At 36.9% G+C, this 18914-nt stretch overlaps 1 protein-coding gene across 1 annotated transcript in view; it reads left to right on the forward strand.

Annotated features, from left to right (window-relative positions):
• Positions 1 to 403: 403 nt before the first annotated feature.
• The window catches only part of LOC131102992 (ras-related protein Rab-26-like), a 38955-nt gene continuing 20444 nt past the window's right edge, over positions 404 to 18914 (forward strand). Inside the window, exons 1-2 of the mRNA XM_058048778.1 lie at positions 404 to 790; positions 4636 to 4746. Coding sequence (XP_057904761.1) covers positions 632 to 790; positions 4636 to 4746 — 270 coding nt within the window. The 5' untranslated portion in view covers positions 404 to 631. The remainder of the gene's footprint in view (positions 791 to 4635; positions 4747 to 18914) is intronic.

The raw sequence follows: 18914 nt of genomic DNA on the forward strand, positions 1-18914 counted from the left end.
CTAAATCCATTTTTTAAAAATATGTTTGGATATATTATGCTGGAGCCTATCCCAGCTGTCGTCGGGCGGGAGGCGGTGTACACCCTGGACTGGTCTGTGCCATGATATATTTTTATTAAATGTATTTCATTGAATTCGTGCATTAAGCACTGAAAGGTAAGTGAATATGTAATTTTAATACTAATAATAATTAAATGGTTAAAAGTGCATCGTTATTTCAGCACCATGGATAGCTCATCTACCAGCTTCCTTTCATTATTCACGAATGCCAGCTCTGTTGATCTTATTTGTGTATTAAGATAAAGGTAAAAGACAAGCGTGTGCGTGTGAATGTGCGCGTGCGTGTGTGCAGATGCAGCGCCCCCTTATGTCATGATGGTGTTCACTCCAAAGGTGCGTTCACTTGCTCTCGGTGTGCAGCCCGCAGCGGAGCAAACTGGCGGTGGCAGGAAGACACAACATTGTGGAGATCCATTCATGTGGATATTTGACACGCAACCGATACCCATGAGAGTTTTTTTAGTATCCGTTCGATCAAATAAGCCTTGTTTTTTGGTGTTTGTTGCAACTTTTGCGATCTTTTCCTGTAATCCTTCGTTTACTCTTTCAAGTTTTGAGCGTTTTTGAGGACATGTCTCGTAAGAAGGCTTCCAGGGGTAAAAATACAAGCAGCCCCGCCGGGAAAGGCAGTGGCGGGAAAGGTGCGAGTCTTGTGCAGATGAACGGGGTGGTCCATCCCAGCAGACCCCCCATCAGCAACAGCAGCGAGTTTTACGACATTGCATTTAAGGTAAGGAAAGAAGACCTTGAAGTTAACGTCAGGCCACAACATTAGGTACCCCTCTATGTTTCTTATTGTAGTGTTAAGGTGGCGTTCAAGAGCACTGTTTCCAAGGTGTTGCATACCTTACGTCACTACATTACATACAAGGGACAAAATATTAGAAACACATTTTAATTATGCACGCCACTGAAAAATATTTAAAAAAAATCAAATATTTATTTACATTCTTTATAATTGTTATATATTTTTTATACTTTTTTATTATGCATATTTTGTGCTATAATATTGTTTTTATTATTGTTTTTAATATGTATTATTTTTGATACAGCTCTTATATACTATAGATATGTTATGTACAGCACCGGAAAAATACTGGAAAAAATATTGTCTTGATTAAATTTAAAAAAAAATGGTAAATTACTGTTTATATTATTTATGATTTTTAAAACATATTTTTATGTGATTATATTATTTTTTAATTGTATGTATATGTCTTAATTTTGATGCAGCATTGTATGGACACTTTGTATACACCACTGTTACATTATAGTATATTTTTTTATTATGCTTTTAAAATATAATTTCATGCAATTTATACAGAATAAAATGTGTTATTTTTGACATACAGACTTGATGTACGCCATTGGAAAATTATTGGAAAAAAATTCAACAGTTATAGGATATATTTTTTATGCTTTAAATAATAATAATTATAATTACAATTATATTATATTATATTATATTATAATAATAATTATAATTATGAAATTGTTATTGTTATTATTATCTGAAAAACGTACTTTTTATTCAGTTCTTGTAGGGATTGGTTGTGGCAAATGAAATCTTCACATAAAAAATATTCATGGAAAAAAATATTATTTTTTTTACCGAAAAAAAAAATATATTTATTTATATAACTGAATTTTTTTTTCCATGAATATTTTTTAATGTGAAGATTTCATTTGCCACAACCAATCCCTACAATAACTGAATATATATATATATATATATATATATATATATATATATATATATATATATATATATATATATATATATATATATATATATATATATATATATATATATAATTTTATTTTATTTTTTTTTTTACCGAAAAAAAAATATATATATTTTTTTATGTTTATATTTTTAAGCTGTCATGTGTTGTTTTCCACTCAGGTTTGCATGGAGGTTCCTTCCAACCATGCAAGCTCCTTTATTCATGAAACAGCAGCATGCTCCTGACACCAGCTGTGTCAATAAACGATCGATAGCCTGGAGAGGTGCACACCACCTGATAACACACACATACACACACACACACACACGACAGCACATGATGTGCTCTGACCCCGATGCATGCAGCCGTGCCATTAAAGAAAGTGTCACCATCTTCACAACCAAAATAAAAAGCTCCTTCTCACAGAAACCTGTCTCCAGGGGCCCGTGCCAACCGACTCGACCGTCTGAGGCAGCTGTTTGATGTGTGAGAATAACTCACTTGATCCACTTTACTAGCGTCCTATTTAGCTGCGCCGTGGACTCACTTGGACATGCAGTCAAATAGACGCCTCTATCGAAGTTTTCCATTAGGATCCGTTAACCTCATTTGACCTGTTGAGCCTGATACTGCAGCGTATTCCAGCATGGGAGAATCGCTACCTGAATGTTCTGAACTCCTGTTTCCGTGTCAGTGTTGAGTGTGGCTGTAGCCCCGCCTCCTATTTCGGCAGCAACCTCAACCTTGTTGTTTTTTTTTTTTTTGCTTCACTTTTACACTTGCATTACACAATATGTAGACATAAGAGAAAATAAGACATATAAGACAGAAATAAGACATAATATATACTCACACATGTTGGCATCAGAGGAGTTCCTTGTTTTTTACTTGCTTCACCTTTACACTTGTATTCCAAATTATTTACACATAAGAGAAAATAAGACATATAAGACATAAATAAGACACAATATAAACTGATGTATATTAGCATTGGGAGAGTTCCTTGTTGTTTTTTTACTTGCTTCACCTTTACACTTGTATTACCAAATATTTACACATAAGAGAAAATAAAACATATAAGACAGAAATAAGACATAATAAACACTCACACATGTTGGCATCAGAGGAGTTCCTTGTTGTTTTTACTTGCTTCGCCTTTACATTTGTACTACAAAATATTTACACATAAGAGAAAATAAGACATACAAGACAGAAATAAGACACAATATAAACTGATGTATATTAGCATTGGGAGAGTTCCTTGTTTTTTTACTTGCTTCACCTTTACACTTGTATTACAAAATATTTACACATAAGAGAATATAAGACATATAAGACAGAAATAAGACACAATATAAACTGATGCATATTAGCATTGGGAGAGTTCCTTGTTTTTTTACGTGCTTCACCTTTACACTTGTATTACAAAATATTTACACATAAGAGAATATAAGACGTATAAGACAGAAATAAGACACAATATAAACTGATGTATATTAGCATTGGGAGAGTTCCATGTTTTTTTATAAGAGAAAATAAGACATATATGCCTGCTACCTCAACATTAATGATGAATCAGCGCCACACAAACGATATAAATCTCCCGCTTTATTACGGCCACATCCCTCTCGGTGAGACAGCGTTATTGCTCAGCACCTTTGATGATGCTGGCAGAGACTTCTAAAGGTGGAGATGAACAGCTGCAAAGATAAAAATAAACTCTTTATAGCTGAAAATAATCATCGTAGTTTGGCATCCCTTCACTCCTACTCGAAGCGCCTTCATTTTAACATCTATAAATAACTTTAAAACACAATTTCCCTGAAGTACTCCATCAGAAAAACACAAGTTAATACGAACCTTCAAGGAACCTGATCCTTAACTCATTACCAACACTAATTCTCATCTAAACCAACCAGATCCCTAGAGAACCTAAACCCCAACCAATCCAATACCATTCCATACCCTTAACATGAATTAACATGAATCTACTTAATCCTAACCCAACAGCAAAAGCATAACAAGCAGTCAGCCATGAACACACTATTGTTATATGAAATATTTGGATTTGACGAAAGTAGCGCTGCACGGCGGTCGAGTGGTTAGCACGCACTCACAGACCCGGGTGCAATCCCACCATAGTTTACATGTTCTCTCCGGGTACTCCGGTTTCCTCCCACATTCCAAAAACATGCTAGGTTAATTGGCCACTCCAAATTGTCCATAGGTATGAATGTGAGTGTGAATGGTTGTTTGTCTATATGTGTCCTGTGATTGGCTGGCCACCAGTCCAGGGTTTACCCCGCCTCTCACCTGAAAACAGCTGGGATAGGCTCCAGCATGAAGATTTTGTCGTCTTGCTGCTCCGGCGGTTGGCCCCTCATCATATATATATATATAGTGCTTGAAAATACAGTTTAAAAAAAAAAAAAAAAATTAAACTAATAATAAAACTAATAAAAATTAAATAAATAAAAAACGTAATAAAAAAATAAATTACAATTTAAAACAAATCTAACACAAAAAAAGCAAATATAAATACAAATTATAATATTAAAAAAAATCAAATAACGAAAAGAAAATTCACCAGTATCATATGATAAGCTGTTTTATAAAGCCATCTTTTGAAAGTTGGAAATACCTTAAATGAGTGTGAATGGTTGTTTGTCTATATGTGCCCTGTGATTGGCTGGACACCAGTCCAGGGTGTACCCCTGCCTTTCGCCCTAAGACAGCTGTGATAGGCTCCAGCACCCCCTGCGACCCTTGTGATGATAAGCGGAAGAAAATGAATGAATGAGGAAGTAACTAAGAAATTCCACTGACTGTTTTTTTCTTTTGTGTGCAGGTGATGCTCATCGGTGACTCAGGTGTGGGCAAAACCTGCCTTTTGGTCCGCTTCAAGGACGGAGCTTTCCTGGCCGGCAGCTTCATCTCCACAGTGGGCATCGACTTCCGGGTATTTTCCCATGCACATGTGCTTTTTCCAATGAACAGAACCAGGTCACGTGATCTACAGGGATCTTTTTTTCAATAATCCCCTACGAGCCTGTCTATTGATTTCTTAAATTAGTCCGACATGCTTTTATATGTGTCACTGTCCATGTTCCAGTTTCAGGGTCCCACTTGGCGTGTCCATCTTTTGGTAATGCTCTTAATTGGCGTCACTGATGGATTTAATTAGGAAAAAATGACATCTCATTAAATTGCCAATATGCAATATCTTATGATACCAAGTAAAACAATCAATGTATATACAATCCCGTGTATCCACTAGTGGAATAAAAAGCCAAAGTGTTCTGCCAACAACAGAAGCAATCCAGAAGTCATCCACTTTATCCTGCTCTAATGCCAGATTGCTTCGTGATTCAATTAATCACAGCTGTGTGATTCGAATACATCCATCCTCCTCGAGGCTACTTCTGCATGGCTTTCTCTTCACATGTCTGCGTTTTTTTTTTTTTACAGAAGGGAGAACTTTGCTCATGAGGATGCTTGACTCATTCCAGTAATTAACTGGCTTGTAAATGTTTGTGCTGGGCTAATTAGCATAATTGAATCACCACCAAAACACAACAACCTTGCTGTTGTCGCCGCACAAATCCTACTAATATTTATTTGGGATGAGTCCCTTTTACCCCACTGTGGGGATATACGCACAGACATGGAGATTAGCGCAAGTGTTATTTTTGAGAGAAACTGTAATCCCTTTTTAGTCGGGAGCAAAGACAGGCGACGCTCTTCTTGGGATTTGTGTTGGTTCTGACTTCAAAGCGGCACCGAGCTCATGTTTTGTTGTCGTCTCATTTTGCTTAAGCTCCAGCATGTGCTCTGCATGACTGACTGCCTTGTTCCAGCCAAATGTATTCCAAGGCAGCTATGGAAGCTGCTTTTTAAAGCACAATGTAGCAGACATAATAAGACAGAAATAAGACAAAATATATACTCACACATGTTGGCATCAGAAGAGTTCCTTGTTGTTTTTTAACTTGCTTCACTTTTACATTTGCATTACCCAATACGTAGACATCAGAGAAAATAAGACATATAAGACAGAAATAAGACATAATACACACTCACACATGTTGGCATGACAAAAGAGTTCCTTGTTTTTTACTTGCTTAATTTTTACACTGGCGTTACCCAATATGTAGACATAAGAGAAAATAAGACATATAAGACAGAAATAAGACATACTCCATACACTTGTTGGCATCAGAGGAGTTCCTTGTTGTTTTTTACTTGCTTCACTTTTACACTTGTTTCACCCAATATGTAAACATAAGAGAAAATAAAACATAAGACAGAAATAGGACATAATATACATTCACAAGTGTTGGCATCAGAAGACTTCCGTGTTACATTTTCTACTTGTTTCACCTTTACACTTGTATTACACAATATGTAGACATAAGAGAAAATAAGACATATAAGACAGAAATAAGACATAATACACACTCACACATGTTGGCATCAGAAGAATTCTTTGTTGTTGTTTTTACTTGTTTCACCTTTACACTTGTATTACCCAATATGTAGACATAAGAGAAAATAAGACATATAAGACAGAAATAAGACATAATATACACTTACACATGTTAGCATCAGAAGAGTTCCTTGTTGTTTTTTACTTGCTTCACTTTTACACTTGCATTACACATTATGTAAACATAAGACAATATAAGACATATAAGACAGAAAAGAGACATAATATACACTCACACGTGTTGGCATCAGAAGAGTTCCTTGTTGTTTTTTTACTTGCTTCACCTTTACACTTGTATTACAAAAATGTGTACACATAAGAGAAAATAAGACATATAAGACAGAAATAAGACACAAATTCCTTGTTCTTTTTCACCTTTACACTTGTATTGCCCAATATAGCAGACATAATAAGAGAAAATAAAACATATAAGACATAATATAAAGTCACACATGTTAGCATCTTGGGAAAGTTCCTTTTTTTTTTTACTTATTTCCCCTTTACACTCGTATTGCCCAATATAGTATACATAATAAGAGAAAATAAGACATAAGACATAGATAGATGGAGTCACACTAATAATACAAATACAAAAGTCAAGCTTCTCAACATCTGTACTTTCCCCTACTGATTTATTTTTACCTGCAAACAAAACAACTGCTGGACACGCTTTGGCTTTGCTTTCATGTGGCCATTATCCACCCAGCCTTGCAATCAGAGAAGCGGCGTGTCCAGGTGGTCGGTTGTCACGGCGACGCGGGCAGGCAGGTGGACGGAGGCTGACCAGAGGGTACGGCTGATTGTGTCGCATGCTTGATGGCTTCCTTTATGTTTATAGGTTGACGCAATCATGAGGCGGTGTGTTCTGTCGGCACATGATAGGCTGAATGTTGTAAATGTTTGCACTCCGGGGCTTCTTTTATGCTCCACTGAGGACTGGCAGATAGCCTGAGGGTATTCACTTCCTTTTTTTTATTCTCGCCTGTGCGCTGTGACAAATTCAATCACAGTCTATCACTTACTGCAGATGTCTTTTCGCTCATAACAGCATGGAATGACATGGAGACATGGTCATGTACTGACTTGTGGGAGAGTCCATCCAGTCTTCTGCACCTGTAAGTGCTACTGTTGGATATTTCCTGAAGGCGCAGGGGTGTCAGGGCCAAAAAAACGCTGCAATATTTTTAATATTTTGTAAAGCAACACATGTAGAAGTTGACGAAAATACCACATTTCTCATATAATTCTATTTGCACATTTTGCACATTACTTACAGACAGCGTCATTGTCCTTCAGGTAATTGTTCTGCTTCTCTTAGCTTCTCTTTGTTTCAGAGTCCTCTGACTCTTTTTCGTCACAAGGGTTGCTGGGGATGCTGGAGCCTAACCCAGCTGTCTTCGGGCCGAGAGGCGGGGTACACCCTGGACTGGTGGCCAGCCAATCACAGGGCACATATAGACAAACAACCATTCATACTCACATTCATACCTACGGACAATTTGGAGTCGCCAATTAACCTAGCATGTTTTTGGAAACTGGAGCCCCCCGGAGAAAATCCAAACATGGCCGAGGGTGGAATTGAACTCGGGTCTCCTAGCTGTGAGGCCTGCGCGCTAACTGCTCGTCTGACGTGCAGCCTGGTTTAAGTTACATTCATTCATTCATTTTCTACCGCTTATCCTCACGAGGGTTGGTGGCCAGCCAATCACAGGGCACATATAGACAAACAACCATTCACACTCACATTCATACCTATGGACAATTTGGAGTCGCCAATTAACCTAGCATGTTTTTGGAATGTGGGAGGAAACCGGAGTACCCGGAGAAAACCCAGAGATAGCCGAGGGTGGAATTGAACTCGGGTCTCCTAGCTGTGAGACCTGCGTGCTATCCACTCGGCAGCCTATGAGATTTATTCCTGTAAAAATTTGATTTTTTTTTCTCGTTAGATTACAACTTAAAAAAATGTTATATTCATTACTATACATATTAATTTATTATGCTGGAGCCTATCCCAGCTGTCTTCGGGGCGAGAGGCGGGGTACACCCTGGACTGGTGGCCAGCCAATCACAGGGCACATATAGACAAACAACCATTCACACTCACATTCATACCTATGGACAATTTGGAGTCGCTAATTAACCTAGCATGTTTTTGGAATGTGGAAGGAAAACGGAGTACATGTAAACTCCACACAGAGATGGCCGAGGGTGGAATTGAACCCTGGTCTCCTAGCTGTGAGGTCTGCGCGCTAACCACTCGACCGCTGTTATGTTATGATTCAATGTTTTCAAGTATGTAAACAAATGCAAATGGTTTTAGCCTCAGAGAGACGCAGTCACTTGACAATGATGACTAACGTCCACTTGTTGAAGACGAAGCCCTTCAGCTCCCGACCAATAGGAACACTTCACAATGTGCATGTGCTGCGCACGGCAGTTCGACGACATGAAATGTCAAACCGTGATTGTTTGTGTATGCGAGCCGGGTGGGGTCAGAAGAAAGCTAATAGCGAGTGGCCGTGGGCGTGAAGTTTAACACGCACAAGTCAGAGGTGAAATGAAAAGGTGATTCACTGCTCGGGGTGGCTGGTGAGTCACGGGTAATGAGGACGCGTTTTTGTTTGGATGTGGATGCACGTAAACATGCTCATTATTTCCTGCAGTACCGGACGGGTGGTCAAACGTCTTTCCAGTAAGGGCCACGTGGTGAAAAATGAAAGGATGCTTTCCCACTTTGATATTTTGTAAAGCAACACATGTCGACATGCTAAAAAGCCTCATATATTAAGGGCGCACGGTGTCCCCGTGCATGCGTGGGTTTTCTCCGGGTTAATTGCCAACTACAAATTATCCATAGGTATGAATGTGAGTGGGCTGAACGGCAGACGAGTGGTAATGGTTAGTACACAGGCCTCACAGCTAGAAGACCCGGGTTCAATTCCATGTGTGGAGTTTGCATGTTCTCGTCCCCGTGCATGCGTGGGTTTTCACCGGGTATTCCGGTTTCCTCCCACATTCCAAAAACATGCTAGGTTAATTAGCGACTCCAAATTGTCCATTTGTATGAATGTGAGTGTGAATGGTTGTTTGTCTATATGTGCCCTGTGATTGGTTGGCCACCAGTCCAGGGTGTACCCCGCCTCTCGGCCGAAGACAGCTGGGATAGGCTCCAGCATAACCCAATTAATATGTATAGTAATGAATATAATATTTTGTAAAGTTGTAATCTAACAAGAGAAAAAAATAATTTTTACAGGAATAAATCTTATAGGCTGCCGAGTGGATAGCATGCAGGCCTCACAGCTAGGAGAACAGAGTTCAATTCCACCCTCGGCCATCTCTGGGTTTTCTCTGGGTACTCCGGTTTCCTCCCACATTCCAAAAACATGCTAGGTTAATTGGCGAATCCAAATTGTCCATAGGTATGAATGTGAGACAGCTGGGATAGGCTCCAGCATACCCATAACCCTCGTGAGGATAAGCGGTAGAAAATGAATGAATGAATGAATGTGCACTTGGGATGAGGGGGGACAAAACAAGAATAATTCTATTTCAACATTTTGTATACAAAGTACAACAATGAATCTCGCACACAATAAAACTAAAATAAAGTAAAATTATTCCAACAACATGCATGCTAGGTTAATTGGCGACTCCAAATTGTCCATAGGTATGAATGTGAGTGTGAATGGTTGTTTGTCTATATGTGCCCTGTGATTGGCTAGCCACCAGTCCAGGGTGTACCCCTGCCTCTCGCCCGATGACAGCTGGGATAGGCTCAAGCAGTGCCATGTGCCAGACTTTATATACGCAATATTAGTTTTTCCCTGGCTTATTTTCAATTTTATTTGCATTAATAATGACTTTATGTTCCGCAACCAAATTTTCCAAAAATTCCAGCGTTATTTGTTGTTGTGTTTGGTATTTTTTTAATGCAACTAAAACGACTAAAATGTTATTTTCCTAATAATATTACAACTTCTTCTAAGTTATGTGACTATTTTTGTCAGATTACTAATTCCTCTTACTATTTAGATTTTATTCCAATTTTTTTTCATTTTTTTTATGTTTTCTTGTTCAATGATATTTTCCCAATGTGCTGCAGTGCAATAAAAATAACAGCTACAGGCCACAAGCCGCATCGCGGACGCTCCTGTGTTATAAAAATCATGTGCAGTAAGACTTTAAGTGGCTTATCGACACCTCTTCATCATCACTGCTCCATGTTTGATGTCGACCGGTGCAATTCCAGCCCATTGGGCCCCTAAGCTGCTATCAAGGCCATTGACCGATCACAACAGATAGTTGCTATTTCCGTGCAATCATGGAAACCTCACATTGAACCGCGACCAAAACACAGCTAGCTTTGTGATGAATTGCAGTGATTGGCTCGCCATTAAGGGGGGGGGGGGGGGGGGGGGTCGGAGTTGGCGTGAGAAATCAATATTTACACCTGGGTATGCCTGACATAGAAATGCATGAAAGTATAAATAAATTCTTATGACAGAAAATAATGGAAATAGAAACAAAAGGGGCTCAAGATGTCACCATGAAAAAGCTTCAGATGTTCTTAATGTCAACGTAAAAAAAAAACAAAAACAAAAAACAAAGCACTTCCTTAACATGTTTTGTTAAAAAGCCGATGTATCGATCCCAGCCATTTTTCCATAGACAAGTTTTCAGTATCGTTTGTTTTAGACGACAATATAACAGAAGACAGGTTCTTCACATGAAACCACAGACCCGCTTTGGGCCGAAGCCCAGTATGATGTTTCATCTCAAAATCACAGTCTCTCTATCTGACTCACAACCCCCCCCCCCCCCCCATCCCACCCCCACATACATACATACATAGTAAGCACCTCCAAAAATAACATCAGAAGACGGACATTTGCATAAACAAGACTGACTGTTATTGTTGTGTATACAAGTGAAAGTCATTTCTGTATTGGGTGGAGGGTGGGGGGTGGGGTGGGTTGGTCAGAGGTCCGACTGATGTTAAGTAAAATCTTAAGTTAGAGTCCGAGCTTAATTAGCATTTGACCTACAGAGTCTTCGAAGACGAGCAAAACCATCTGCGACTAACTAGATCGGTCACGTCGCTAACATCGGGGGAATGCTAATACGGACGGGACTATTTCATATTTTGCTCACACGTCGGACAGAAAGAAGCGTGGAAGGATAGGCGGTCCCTCGGGTCAAACTGGTCGTGCATTTCAATCAGAATGACTGTCGCTTAAATCCGCTGGCAGTGTCAAGTACTTCCAGTGAGGGGTGGCCTATATATTATATACATATATATTCATATGTGCAGTCCTAGCATAAACACAGAGTATACTGGCTTTCTGAATGCAGTACTATGTCAGTTGTATGTGTGCCTTGTCTTTTTTCACATTGAAACGTGGAATTTCTTATTAGTCGTCCGAAAAAGTCAAAGGTGTTGAACCTATTGATGACGAAAACCAGACCAATGTACGACAACGCCGCATCCTCACAAAGCATATGACAGACAAACGCATCTTGCATGAGCCAAACAATGTTTCTATCTGTGATGGAAGGAAGAAAGAAAAAAAATATATATATATATCAGCGGTTACATAAGACTCTCCGCGGGCCCTCAGAGGAGCTAAAAGTGAGAAGCTGGGAGCCGCTGTCTTTCGCTGGAGGTGAGAAGCGCTGCTCTACGCTGATAACTGAGGAATAATAAAATGACTCGCCCTCTGCTGGTGTCAGGAGGTGCAGGAACACGGCGGGGATGAAGAATTTTGGAGGCTCCATTTGGCAGGTTTTTTCTTAAATGTCATTATTAAATTGAACCTGTGATGCTTTTTCACACTTTTCTGACCTATAAATGTTGTTAGAATGTTGTATTATCGGGTTAAACAATGACAATTTAAGATCATGGGGTGGAAAGAAGTTTGGGATGGCTCTGAACGCTCGGTTTCGGAGAGCTTTTTTTTTTTATCGGTGGCTATCTGTGATGTCACAGTGGAGTGAGTGGAAATGCAGCTGGAATAGGTGCAGATTCTGGAAGATCTGGAAAGATTTATGTGTAGGTTATTGTGTGTAGCTGCTCTATAGGAGTCCACAACAAAAAAAATAAAAAATGAAAATAAAAAAATAATAATAAAATAAAAAAATATATTAAAAAAATAAATACATAAATAAAAAAATTTAAAGAAATTAAAAATAATATAAAAAAATAAATAAAAAAAGGAGTCCACAACTCCATAACTCCTTTAACTAGTCCAGTTTGTTGCCTAAATGAAGCATTTTCGAGCATAAAAATGGCAAAATGAAGTAAAAGACAAAACATCCAAAGAAAAGTACAATGAAAACAATCTGTACGACAATATATTGCAATCTACTCACTGTGTTACGATGTTACACTCTAACACTCTAGCCAAGGGCTCACTCCATTCATGCCGTTGTTCTTTTGAAGAAACGCACCAAAGTGCTGAACCTATGATGCTTTTTTCCCCCACTTTTCTGACCTATAAATGTTGTTAGAATGTTTTATTATCGGGTTAAACGCAGTGAACTCGACTGTGATTGGTCCCAATCCGGTTGTTAGAATGTTGTATTAGCGGGTTAAACAATGCCAATTTTAGATCATGGGGTTGAAAGAAATTTGGGATGACTCTGAACGCTTGGTTTCAGAGAGCCTTTTTTACCGGTAGCTATCTGTGATGTCACAGTGAACCGTATTGGGACCGATCACAGTGGAGTGAGTGGAAATGCAGCTGGAATAGGTGCAGATTCTGGAAGATCTAGAGCAGGTTATTGTGTGTAGCTGCTCTGTAGGAGTCTACAACTCCATACAAAGGTTCAAATAGGTCCCCTTTAATAAATGATGCTGTTTTGCAGTTGAATATGACCATTTATTCGTGCATTGAAACCAGTTTGATGCCTAAATGAAGCATTTTCGAGCATGAAAATGGCTAAAGGAAGTAAAAGACAAACTTTCAAAGATGCTACATGTATAAGGCATGTCACCAGACATGAGACGTGACACAAGATTGGATCGACAAAAACGAGACAAGACCAGATTTTCACATGACCTTTCAGAGAAGTACAATAGGCTGGAATAGGTGCAGATTCTGGAAGCTCTAGAAAGATTTATGTGTAGGTTATTGTGTGTAGCTGCTCTGTAGGAGTCTACAACTCCATACAAAGCGTCAAATAGGTCCCCTTTAATAACTGATGCTGTTTTGCAGTTGAATATGACCTTTTATGACATTTTATTCCTCCATTGAAACCAGTTTGATGCCTAAATGAAGCATTTTCGAGTATAAAAATGGCGAAATTAAGTAAAAAAACAAACATTCAAAGATGCTATATGTATAAGGCATGTCACCAGACATAAGACGTGACACAAGATTGGGTCGACGAGAATGAGGCAAGACCAGATTTTCAATGCACAGAGTGAACTCTCGACGAGGGAAACATGGTGATACGGTCTATTGATTATCCACTTCATTTTCATTTATCGTGTACCTCCACAAGATTATAAATGTATTTTTTAAAAAGTAGTTTTAACACCTGAGGTTGCGGCAAACCAAATCCCCACTACTGTTCTCCATTCCTGTAAATAAAACCTGGGACTCATTTGGATTTGGAGCCATGTCATATTTTTAACTGCGACGTTTAGTTGAAAGTGAATGGAAAATGTTTGCCTTCCAGCGATGACATTTGAAAGAAAGTGACTGTGGGGAGAACGTGATGGCTGAGAAGCCAAAACATCTCAACTCCAATTTGTTTGCAGCAGCCTGGGATATGAAGGATTTCTTGTCGCTTTATGGCATTCACGTCCGAGCGATGTTGAAAAGACACACAAAAAAAAATCTAAGTTCATTGATTTGAAAAAGGATTGTGTGAAGGCTGAGAAGCTTCTTATTCCGCCTCATATTTTATTTATATTATATTATATTTCATTCATCCTACATTTCACTTCCTCATTGCAGCATTCAAACACAATTTCTACTCATCTAGGGTTTTTTTTCTCACACGGTGACGCTGTTATTCAACCCTGTGAACCATGTTGGCACCTGCTAATCTAAATTTGGGAAGTAATAAATGACTAGCAAAGTATGTCGGAATTCTGACTTATCTTGGAATTTTGACTTTTTATTTCGTAATTTTGAGTTTTTATCTTGTCATTTCCATTTTCTGTGTCAGAATTATGGACGTTTTGTCTAATAATTATGACTTTTTATCTCGTAATTATGACTTTTTATTTCAGAATCTCCCTGCGACCCTCATGGGGATAAGCGGTAGAAAATGAATGAATTTCGGAATCTCAACATTTAGCTCGTAATTTTGACTTTTTATCTCTTCATTTTTTATATTTTATCTCGTAGTTATGACTTTTTATTTCGGATTCTCAACATTTAGCACGTAATTTTTACTTTATATGTCATAGCTTTGACTTTTTATCTCTTCATTTTTTATGTTTTATCTTGTAATTATGAACTTCTGTTTTGGATTCTTCAATCTCATAATTTTGACTTTTTATCTCTTAATTTTTGATGTTTTTTCTTCTAATTATGACTTTTTATTTTCGGATTCTCATCATTTAGCTTGTAATTTTTACTTTTTAGCTCATAATTTTGACTTTATATCTCTTCATTTTTGATGTTTTATCTCGTAATTATGACTTTTTATTTTTGATTCTCAACATTTAGCTCATAATTTTTACTTTTTATCTCATAATGTCATAGTATTTACTTTTTATCTTTTGATTTTTGATGTTTTATCTCATAATTTTGACTTTTTATCTCATAATTTTGACTTTTTATCACTTAATTTTTGATGTTTTATCTTGCAATTATGACCTTTTGTTTTGGATTCTTTAATCTCATAATTTTGACTTTCTTTCTTTGAATTTCTTTTTTTTCCTTGTCATTATGACTTTTTATCTTTTAGTTTTGACTATTGATCTTTTCATTTTTGTTGTTTTATCTCATAATTATGACTTTTTATTTCTGATTCTCAATATTTATCTCGTCATTTGGACTTTTTATCTCATAATTTTGACTTTATATCTCTCAATTTTTGATGTTTTATCTTGTAATTATGACTTTTTATTTCAGATTCTCAACATTTTATCTCGTAATTTTGACTTTTTATCTCTTCATTTTTTTATGTTTTATCTCGTAATTCTCATGTTTCAAGACTCAAAGACAGGCAGTTCTCAAGGTATGGTACAATATGTGATAATAATAATAATCCTAATAATACGTGTGTGGTTTGGGGGGGGGCTGCGGTACACAAGATATCAGTCCAGAAAGGCAGAAAGGCAAAAGTATCCAAAATACGGCAGGCGGAAGAAGAGGTCAAAAAACAAGCAAGGGTCCAAAACCACTCAGGCAATTAGCCAATCAGAGGTGATGATGAACACCTGTCCACAATCAGGCGGGGGGGGGGATTGGCAACAGGTGGGACACTTTCCTATCTCAAAATGAGGCCTTTTTATATGATAATTATGACTTAGCATGGATATTTATTATATTTTCTTCTTTCAGTGTGGGAAAGGGGCTTCCATAAATTCCTGAGCTAAATTGGATTCTATGCATCCTTAAAAGCATCGGAAACCAAACTATTTGAAATGCGACAAAACAAATATGTGAACTAATAAGGTGCACAAAAATGCCGGTTTGGAAATGAATCCATCTCCAGATTGTCTACTCGCTGTGGTGAAAGATTGCTCTGTTCTGCAGCAGCCAGACTGCCAGCCTTTTGGGTGATTAAAGCGTAATTATGCAGCAAGTGGTAGTAAAACCAGATTGTACGAGGGAGGGGGGGGGGGGGAGGAGTTATCCAAATCACATGCCATACATGAATATTCAGCACATTTTCAAGAGTTTTGCTGTTGATGTTGTCATTGTGGAAATAAAGTCTTGTCCATTCGTTTGTACGAGGCTAATATGTGTCCCACGGGGTTTGCAATTATAAAAAAACACAGCTGGGGCCCCCCTGCTGGTCTAAAGCCACTGGGGTGTGGGGGCATGCATGAATATTTAACCAAGTTTGGAAGGAATATGAAAGCAAAGCAAAGCTGAGACAGCACAGAGCGTATGGCTTATAGCGTATAATAATGTTAGCTAACGTTAGCTAATTCAGCTAGTCGATGCTAGTCTGAATAATCAGCTTCAACAACACGGAAATTAAAAATCTGGTACATTATGCAATTAAAATGAGGGGGGGGGCATTTTTTTTTATTTCACTAACCGAGGGGTCGGCAACCTTTACCGTCAAAAAAGTCATTTGGGTTCCTTAATATTGGGGAAAAAAAATTGTTTTTACATTTCTTCTGGGTTTTTGCGGTTGAATTTATTCTTGTACAATTAAAACATTATCCGCAACAGAATTTTCCAAAAACAACAACTTTATTCGTTGTTTATCATAATACATATTACAATTCAAAATATATACGTATATTTTTTTACATTTCAAGATATATAGTAACTTTTCTGCAACCAAATTTTTCTATAACTACTTCATTTCTTGTTTCTCATAATATATATTACAATTCTACTGAAACTTTATTTGCTGTTTTGTAACAAACAAAACATGAGATATGAGAATTTCTTTTAAATGTAATCATTCAATTTTGCTACTGATATTTTTTCCATCATATTATGATGTTTTTCACGTAAAATTATTTTAATAATTTTTACAAATATTTTGGAGTTGTATTGTAGAGTTTCTTTGAGTAATTTATTCCCATAATATTTTGACTTTATTCTTGCAACATAATTCGTGACCAAATTTTCCCCAAAAAAAATTTGAAAAAAAAATTACAGTAAAAAAATTATATTTCAACTTTATGCTATTAAAATGTTTTTCTTAATAATATTATGACAATCTCATAAAATTTATTTTTTATATTTTGACTTTTTTTTTGACTGATTTTTCTCCAACCAAATTTTTCCATAACTACAACTTTATTTGTTGTTTCTCATAATATATATTACAGTTCAAAAATATATATTTTATAACTTTATTTGCTGTTTTGTAATAAACAAAACATGAGATATGAGAAATAGTTTTAAATGTTACTATTATTACTAATGTAATATTTTTTCCATCATATGATGTTTTTCTCGTAAAATTATGACTTATTTAAAATATTTTAGAGTTGTATTGTAGAATTTCTTTGAGTAATTTATTCACATAATATTTTGACTTTATTCTTGTAACATAATTCGTGACCATATTTCCCCCAAAAAATTTTTTGAAAAAAAACATTACAATAGAAAAAATATATTTCAACTTTATGCTATTAAAATGTTTTTCTTAATAATATTATGACATTAATATCATAAAAAATATATATATTTTGACTTTATATTTCTGCAACCAAATTTTTCCATAACTACAATTCATTTGTTGTTTCTCATAATTTATTCCCATAATATTTTGACTTTATTCTTGCAACATAATCCGCAACTGCAACCGGTGAAAAAAATTACAATAAAAAAATATATTTCAACTTTATGCTATTAAAAAAATTCTTAATAATATTCTGACATTAATCTCATAAATTATTTTTTTATATATTTTGACTTTATTCTAGTAAAAATCATTTTAAAAATCATATAATGAAAAAAAATGGTCCCCAGGCCGCACTTAGGGCACCCCACATTTGATATAATTTTATTTTTTGGCCTATTTTAGTAAGAACCAAAAACATCTGAGAGCCGACTCTCGGAGCTGAGCCAAAAGAGCAAAAAAAAAAAAAATAAATACACGTAGCACTCGTAATGTGTCCTAAATTTGATGTACCAGTCTTGTTTGGAACACCCAGAGAGAATAAAAACGGTGAAGACGGCGGCGAGAAGAAATGTTAGAGTTCTTTCCAACAGCTTGTCGTGCCGCCTGCTCTGTGCTGCGACATTAGTCACCGAGCGCAACGTGGTCACAATGTACCGCTAGGCTGCCAACATCGTATTAACGGTGTGAAAAACACATCTTGGAGAAGAAGTTCTCATCAAGAGGTCAAGGCTTCTCCTCCTCCTCAAAGCCAAGTCGGCCTTCCAACAGACACGTGACCGCGCATCGCTAAAGAGCCTGCGCGCGTGTTCTGTTTGACGATGCGGCCGACCGCGTCTCTGCAGCCTCAAGGACAGATGCTTCAGAATTGAATGTAAAAAGTTGGATTTTGTATGATGTAATAACGGAAGCGACTGGTAGTCATGAAAATGTCACTGTGGCGTTGAAAGAGAAAAACAACTCAACAACCGTGGAAGGAGACACATAGTGGAAAATGGAAGATATGCTAAGAACTTACATACAGTATACGTATGTTTCCTCCCACATTCCAGAAACATGCTAGGCTAAAATCCAAATTGTCCATAGGTATGAATGTGAGTGTGAATGGTTGTTTGTCTATATGTGCCCTGTGATTGGCTGGCCACCAGTCCAGGGTGTACCCCGCCTCTCGCCCAAACTTTCTTCTTAAATAATATTTGTAATATTGTTACTTTATTCTTTATTTTGTTATTTTGTTTATTTTGTTTTGTTTGCTTCTCATGATGTTATTGTTAAATAACATATTTTTATGCTACATTATTTTTGTTCCTAATATTACAAATTTATTTTTGGAATGTTTCCTCAATATTTTGACTTTATTCTGG

The sequence above is a fragment of the Doryrhamphus excisus genome, chromosome 15, assembly GCF_030265055.1.
Source record: "Doryrhamphus excisus isolate RoL2022-K1 chromosome 15, RoL_Dexc_1.0, whole genome shotgun sequence".
In the NCBI taxonomy this organism is placed as follows: Eukaryota; Metazoa; Chordata; class Actinopteri; order Syngnathiformes; family Syngnathidae; genus Doryrhamphus; species Doryrhamphus excisus.